At 31.6% G+C, this 8,250-nt stretch overlaps 1 protein-coding gene across 3 annotated transcripts in view; it reads right to left on the bottom strand.

Annotated features, from left to right (window-relative positions):
* Nucleotides 1-374: 374 nt before the first annotated feature.
* LOC133179060 (anion exchange protein 3-like) overlaps nt 375-8,250 on the bottom strand; it is a 32,057-nt gene continuing 24,181 nt past the window's right edge. For all 3 annotated transcript variants that reach the window (XM_061313755.1, XM_061313756.1, XM_061313758.1), the window contains 8 exons: nt 7,439-7,633; nt 6,876-7,169; nt 6,651-6,740; nt 5,887-6,053; nt 4,484-4,737; nt 4,049-4,218; nt 3,483-3,656; nt 375-2,993 (listed from right to left, as the gene is read on the bottom strand). In XM_061313755.1, the coding sequence (XP_061169739.1) occupies nt 2,913-2,993; nt 3,483-3,656; nt 4,049-4,218; nt 4,484-4,737; nt 5,887-6,053; nt 6,651-6,740; nt 6,876-7,169; nt 7,439-7,633 (1,425 nt within the window). In that variant the 3' untranslated portion in view covers nt 375-2,912. The remainder of the gene's footprint in view (nt 2,994-3,482; nt 3,657-4,048; nt 4,219-4,483; nt 4,738-5,886; nt 6,054-6,650; nt 6,741-6,875; nt 7,170-7,438; nt 7,634-8,250) is intronic.

The raw sequence follows: 8,250 nt of genomic DNA, 5'->3' as shown, positions 1-8,250 counted from the left end.
CATGAATACATTTCCTGACATCTCTGTTAATTATTGGTTCTTCCAAATCAGAGATCTGTCCTAGTATATTATTCAATTTAGAGCCAGGGAGAAGAGTACTCAATAAAAATACCAGTATAAGTAATTAGAATTTACTACACAATCTTGTATGGCTCAATCCACAGTGGGTTATTCACATATTCATGACTAAAATGTTGACTGACACATACTGTAGCGCAATTTTGTTCATCTAATATTTATAAATAAATGTATGCTGTATTATGATTTGTAGTAAATTTCAATCCTTTTCACCATTTGTTGGGTAGAACACTAATCTTTTTAACCACACACAGATAGCTGTTTGGTAAAAACTGCTAAGAAAGACAAGAAAAACATTTTAAAACAAAACAACCTTTAATCACAGACTTCCCATGTCTCAGGTATTCTACCCGAACCAACAATCTTAAATAGTCATCATTATACAGTCATAACTTCATGTTCATATGGCAAAAATGTATAGCACTTGTAACAGTCTTTACTATACAGGTACTTTGAATATATACCGAAAGATATATGGAATCAATAGCTGTGTTCTAGAACTGGTATGGAATCTGGAATTAAAATGAGAGTCAACAAGAAATGACTAAACAGCCTATCAGGCTAAAATTGTAATTAATTAAAGCATAAATATTAACATAAATGTTAGTCAAATTGACCTGTATACCATACTAAATTTATCAGTAGAAATGAGACAAAATGACATAACAAAAAAGATACCTTAACAATCTTGGCATTACTAGTGCATGCAACATAGCTGTCTGTTTTTAGTTTATATTACAAAAATTAATGATAAATCTATATTTACAGAATAAAAATGAAATATACAAACAAGGGAATGTTCTATGTGGCAGAAAAAGGGGGTGTAAGAAAATCATGATTGAGCAAGAATGACATATACTTAAACTGTATCAATATCTATATATAGGTATATACCTTAGTTCTTACATTATCAACACAATACATCCTTACACTACTAGACTATATACATCACACACACAAAAAGAAAAATAATATAAGATTTCATTTTAATATCATTCACCTCCTTATTTATATTCAAGATAATAATTTCTTATGTAGAGGAGTTGTAATTTCAATTAAAAAAAAATTACTAAACCCCCCTTCAATAAAAATATCCTCTTATCTATGTAGTTTGTAAAGTTAACAGAATGGTTTACAGTTCAAGTAAACAAAGTAAAAATGGAGTCCAAAGAGAAAATCCCTTTAAAAAAAGATTTAATACATATAGCTTCATTTTTTCAGAGATATTCCATGGTGCATCAACTGACACAACACTCAACAGTTGTTCCTCTATCGTTGATAAATGCCGAATTTGCTCTTTGCAAAATGTCAATGAACACATTTGTGTTTGGAGTTTTTGCATGTCAAACAGTTATACAGAACATGAGAGACACACACACTTTTTTTTTACATTCATATCTGTAGATCATAAAAAAGTAACTCAATAAAGAAAAGATTACACTGAAAAGGGAAGAAACAGTAAATGCACTTGTTTTCAGCTATGTCTGATGATCAATATCCAAGGTTTAATCAATTAGAAAGATAAAAAGTAACTTAAAACCACCATAATCCTACCAGCTATCTGCCCTGCTAAGTGGCTTGTAACTCTAAATGCCATTTATTTTCATATACATCTGACTAGACATTACATCTACTATGGTAAGAAATAAGATCATTTCCTTGGTAGAGAGACTAGAAAGCACCAGCTGTCTTTGAGCAGAACCGATTCTACAGGAGAAAAGAGTAATAAATTTCCCTCTCCTAAGGCTAATTCTACATTTCATACAGTTCTAAGTTATTCCTTATTTTTTTTTATCAATAACATCAATCCTACAGAAAAGATAATACTGTTTTAAATGGGAGTAAAAAATGCATTACTATTTTAGTACAAGTTATCGCCCTTTATTAAAAAAAATATATAAAAATAATTTGTTTAAGCAGTAAAGATAATTTATGAGTAAAACTTGGGAACAATATATAGGTGAGGCAAGGATTATTTTAAATTCCACTACAGTACTACTTTTATCTTTATTGCTAAAACTGCCAGTAGCACCTACATATTATTCATCATGCACCAACCTGAATTCTGTTAACATTTTTGTCCATCTAATTAAAAACATTACAAAATTTGTTCAGTGAACCTTGAAACAGATAACATTAAAACCACTTCTTTGTTCATTTATGGAATGATGTTATAAATGAGGATCATACACAGTGATGTAAAACATTTAAAAGCAGTGCTAAATGGCTTGATACAAAATACCATCGGAGAACTTGAAAATAAAGTATGCTATAAATTCATCCGAAATTACCCTGCATCTTACTCTGTGTACCCTATATTGCAAGTTCTTTTTTCAATTATGAAAAGTTATGATTTTGGGACCACAACACATGGGCTAGACTTGCTTTATTTTTTTGAGTTATATCTTTATTTCCTCCATGGGACTTTAACTTGGCACCATTTTGGGAGACAAATTCATCAACCATAAAGATCACTCATTACAAAATAACATTTCCTCATATTAATGTATTGTATAAAATGATACTTTATAAAACTGGATTTCACAAAAATACAGAATTCAAAATAAACACATTTGGCTGGTTTAAAACTCACACAAATGGCATATACACTTGATTTACATTTACTTTACCCTTCAAAATTTCCTACCCAAAAATATTTTACCATAATTGACAAATAAAAAATCTGATTAAAACACATACAATAAAAAATATCACAATTTTTTGCACCACTGTGTTCTGGTACATGTAGTGGTACAAAATAGTTGAAAATTTGCAAATAGGAACCAGCAGTGCATGAAGACATCGCACATGCTGAGCATTTGAAACAAAGAACTTTAAATGGGCATGTGGGCCAGCTGGTAAAAGTCCCTGTCATCTTCATCTTCAAATTCGCTGTCTTCATCTTCTTTGTCAAGCTGTCAAAATATAATAATCTCATTTTTAAGTACTCATCAAGCTTTGAAATACAAACTTATTAGACTGTCCCATTTAACAGGTCGAGACCACTACATAGATTTTCTGATGTCAGCAAAAATTTGCACATTAAATTAGTCAGGTGTTTACTGATTGACCAATCAGTTTTTTATATTTCAAGAATACGAAAATCATTTTTATGACATTTGTCATGGTCTAACATCAAATTGATTCTTTGGGTTTATGGTTGTAAACCTTCAAACTTTTGACAGGTTCTAAAAATAGTCATCACTTTCAATAGAGATGAAAACTCTGTTTAGATTTTTTTTTTCTTAATTTGGAATAGAAATAAAACATAACAGAATCTTTAAAAACCATTTGTTACTGTATGTATAACTATCAAAACACATATCCTGTGTCCTTTCTCCTTTATAAAAAGTGTGAATTTCATTCACAAAATGACTTCGAAAATGCGACCATTTTCTACTCACCTCACCAAGTTCTTGCTCGGAAAAGAAATAATTCATAACTTTGAGGCGGACTGGAATCAACAGAATAACAAAGAGAGGGAAGGCTATAGCAGCAGGGGAGAGCTTGAGACCGAACATCAAACCAAGCATCAACACCTGTATCACTGTGAATAAATGCATTTTAATGGTTCGGACCTGCAAAGAAATTAACAGAGGTTACATCAATAATAGGGATGAAAAAAATTCACTATGCATGGACGTAATACTTGTATTATAAATAAAGCACACAATGCTTATCTGGACCAATTATCTTCAAGAAGGACTGAAAGTTCTCCCAACCTTCATAAGAATTTATATGAACTACTTTGACACCTTTAAAATGGTATGAACAGGTATTGTTTTCATAGGGGCTTTGCAACTTCTTAAAACAAGTACACTTCAAGAACACACCAATATTTAATTCTCTCTAAATTTCTTTCAAGTGGATGAGAAAAAAAAAATCGGTTGAATTGGTAATTTTTTCTTTTAGAATTGGTAAGAATTGGTAATTTTTTCTTTAAGATGAAAGTCACATAGCTGACACTTACCCGTCTGACATAACCAATGGATGGATGATGTTTGTTGGGAATAAATAACAGCTTCATTCTACGATATAACTGAAGACTGCTTAGAGCAGACACGCCCACATACAGGAATATGCCAAAAAGAACAGCCATAGGTATAAGTCGTAACAAAGGACCCCACAACAATGATAAACCTACAATATATCAAGCAAGAGTCTTTGATAAAAAAAAATTACAGATATAACCAGGCAATTTAATACATTTGGAAAGGTACTTTCACAGAGAATGTGTTGAAAATTCCATGCAAAAAAATATGAGAATTATTTATGTATTATTGAAGAAAAATATAAAAGCATAAGAAACACAAGATGTTTTTTAGCATCATTCTACATATCAATGACTAGCAAGGGACTTCCACGTGTCTTACACACTCTACTTCATTGTGTTCGCACACCTTACCTAATAATAAATTGACAGCAATACTTGTGACCCGTTGTTCCCGAACTTTAACAAGTCTTGGTTTTTCACCAGGAGCATGGAATCGACTATATACACTGAGAGATGAAACATGGCACAGAGTTCGGACTGTAGCAGCACACATCCATGGTAACCCAAACAGCCCCCCAATGAAAGAGAGGATCCCAAGCAACACTTGATCTAAATGATATCCTGAGCCCTTCTTCATTTTGAACTCTTTTTTGTTCAGAGTCATTCTGAAAGTAAACATTAAGGATTTTTTCAACTTGTATTCACATTCTATCAAGAGGCCCATGGGCCATAATGTGCTCATGAGTCACTATGGCCCTGCTGTTCTTCATCATCAGATTTTTGCTATATACTCCTATGTAAAACTTTGATCTCCTATTGTGACCCCACCCTAACCCCCAGGGATAATGATTTCAACAAATTTAAATCTGTATTACACGAGGATGCTTCCACATAAATATGACTATAATCATGGCTTTGTTGTTCTTGAGTAAAATATTAAAAAAAAATTCTGTGCACTCCTTTGTAAAAATTTAATTGCTGATTGTGGCCCCACTCTACCCCTGGGAGTCATAATATGAAGAAACTTAATTCTTCACTACCTGAGGATGCCTCCATATAATTATGACTTATCATGGCTTTGCTGTTCTAGAGGAGATAGTTTTGAAAGATTTTTTCTTATATATTCCTATGTAAAACTTTGATCGTCCATTGTGGGACTCCCTACACAGAGGGTCATGATTAAAACAAACAAATTTTCACTACGTTGTGAGCTTGTACATTAGTTTCATCTTTTCTGACCCAGTGGTTATCAATAAGATTTTTAAAAAAATGCCATTAAATTTTTTTTACTAATTCTTAATTATCTCCCCTTGATAGAAAGTGTGGCATTTCATTTGAAAAAAAAAAAACTTATATCCCCTTTATCTATAAGTATGCTTTGTGGCAAGTTTGGTTGAAATTGGCCCAGTGGTTCTTGAGAAGAAGTCAAAAATGTGAAAAATTTACAGAAGACACCTTTCGATCAGAAAAGCCCAGTTAAGCCAAACGGGTGAGCCAACAACTGTACACAGTATTAAGTTCTCAATGACCATGACCTTTGAAAAGATTTGAATTCAAATGTCAATTTCAGAGGTATACCTAATGTGCTGAAGCACATGTATAAACAAATGAAGAGAATGGAATCCTTTGTAATAACCCCTACCCCCTTCACCTTTCATGCTGGTTGTATTTTTAATTTTATATACAGGATTACAGTTAAAAGTAAAATATCAGAAATATGCTGTCATTTAAGAGTCTTGAATAACATTCCTAATATATTAATTAATTAAGAGCTTATTAGATAAGCTTATGCTTATATACTCAGTGATACGTACTCTGTAATTTGGGTTTCTAAGAAAAGTAGAATAAAGAGAAGAAAAGCTGGTAGACTGGCTCCGATGATCATATCTGTTTTCATTGGTTTCTTAATTCCCATGGGGTGAACAAACCAGCCCCTCTTTTTAACGTCCGTGGGTTCAAAGTCATCGGAGATCAATAATTTCTACAAAAATAATTAAAATCTAAATATGTCTTTTTGTCAGTAAAATTTCAAACATGTAACTTAAATTGATCACTTTTAACTGGACGGTTAAAAATAAACATTTTCCTTTACACAGCATTTAATTGAAAAGCACAAAAATAAAAATCAAAAGAAACCAATTTTAGTTCCTAAAATCATGTGACAAGATTCATAACTGCAGCTACATTAATTAAAGACAAAATGCCAAATTAACTTTTAATACAACAGCATATCATACATGTATTTAAATTACAATAAAAGGTTTTATGTTTCATATTTTACTCAAATATTTTTACTTTTATAATCTATGAAAAACTGAATTAAAAATGCCTTTGAATTATTAAGTCCACTTAAGTAGGTAAATTAAAATTAATTTTACTTCTAACATGTCTAAAGACACAACTTTTTGATTTAATCCTATCTATTAAATCCCAAAAGAGGATTTCTGCTGCAATTGTTTCTTAAACATGAGAGTATTTACTAGAGTATGTCCCTTGCAAGCCTACTTTTCTACTCTCTTGTCTGAGAAGTCCTTTGAAAATGGCCTATTGGAGATTCTCAGTACAATGCTCAACATACCTGAGTATATACTGTTGGTGTAATAGCATCAAGAAGCACCATTAGAAACAAAGCAATGACTACACCAAAGTCTCCAAGAGCTCTTCTGGCCTGAAAAAACAAATTATCTTTATAAATGCCTTAAAAGATAAAAATCCATGAACAATATCTCTTTTAAATTCCAAATCACACATCTTCATGAATATAATACTTTTTTCTGAACGGACACAAAAAAAATATACTTACACTTCTGCCTAAAAATTTACTATTCCTGAAAATTCGCAGGAAGTATGCAATGAAGAATGTCCCCAACATAAGAACAAGAGACAGGAGGGCAGTGTTTGGCTTGGGAGGGGTAGAGGCATGATAGCTGTGATGATCTTTTATGTGGTCATTATCGTACAGTGTCAGGGTTGACTGAGAGGAGGTTTCGTTGATTGATACATAATATGTGGGGTTGTTTGACACATTATATGAGGCATTGTTAGTACTACTTTTGCAGTCTTCATATGATTCCATCAATGGGTGATCAGCAAAAGTCTGAAAAAAAAGTACCAATTTAAAAGAATTCAAATTCGATAAATGAATCAGTTTTGCTCATTTAAAACTGCTTTCCACTAAAACTAGTGGAAATTACTTCATTTAATTCAGACGAAAATCTGAAAATGTTCAAAAGTTTACGTACGATGCAATACGACAGATGGGGGTCCATTTCATGACTCAGGTGACCTGTAAATATTACCTACATGTCCATCTATTAAGGATGGGTTGCTTCCTAAATGTTTCTGTACAAAAATAAGAATACTCACTGACTTAATTTTCTTGACAACTTCATAGATGAAGATGAGTGAGATGACAATGGTGAAGATCTCTTCAGTGAAGCGAGTGATGTGTTTGACAAGATAGCTGCCTTCTAATCCAATCACAACAAAGGTAATTAACATAACCCAAAATCCTATCCAAAACCGCATAGGGAGAAACTCTATCTCATAGCTAGTACAAAACTGGAAAAAAAAAATCAAATTAAAAGCAATTGAAAGTACTATAAATTACTGTATACATCATAACTAATTCTTAAAAATGACCAGGATAAGTCTTGTGATCTTTTTTAAGTCATTTTTTTTTAATGCACACATAATACATTATTATTATTACTTTGATTTTGATAAAAACACACTTAACTGTCAGTACACTCAGACAACTGACTGATGACATAATTCAGTTAGGTAAAGATGTCCCACATCTAAGTTACAGTTGCTTAAAGTAAACCTATCTTATACCTCTATAACTTTACATTCATAATTTTGTAATATCAATTAGTCTTCATAATCCCTCTAAGAGGGGCCAAAAATCTCTATAGGGTAAATTTTTACGGAGTAATATTCCTCTCAAAATTATAACCTTCTTGGGGTGAAGTTAATGAATATATTTCTGCAATTATGTCAAAATATAATGTGTTTAAAAATTTTTATATGCAGAACTTCAATAAAAATTTAATTCTGAAATCTTAAAAATTAATAATTTATATTTTCTCTGTACAAGTTTTAATCTTGTACTTATATATGTTGAAAACATTTAAATTTTAACTTTACAAATGATACTCTTTCATGTTGCTTTTTCC

Source organism: Saccostrea echinata, unplaced genomic scaffold, assembly GCF_033153115.1.
Source record: "Saccostrea echinata isolate AGI-Se365-2 ecotype Australia unplaced genomic scaffold, CSIRO_AGI_Sech_v1 ptg000004l, whole genome shotgun sequence".
NCBI classification, from domain to species: domain Eukaryota; kingdom Metazoa; phylum Mollusca; class Bivalvia; order Ostreida; family Ostreidae; genus Saccostrea; species Saccostrea echinata.
This window is presented reverse-complemented; position numbering and strand designations above follow the sequence as displayed.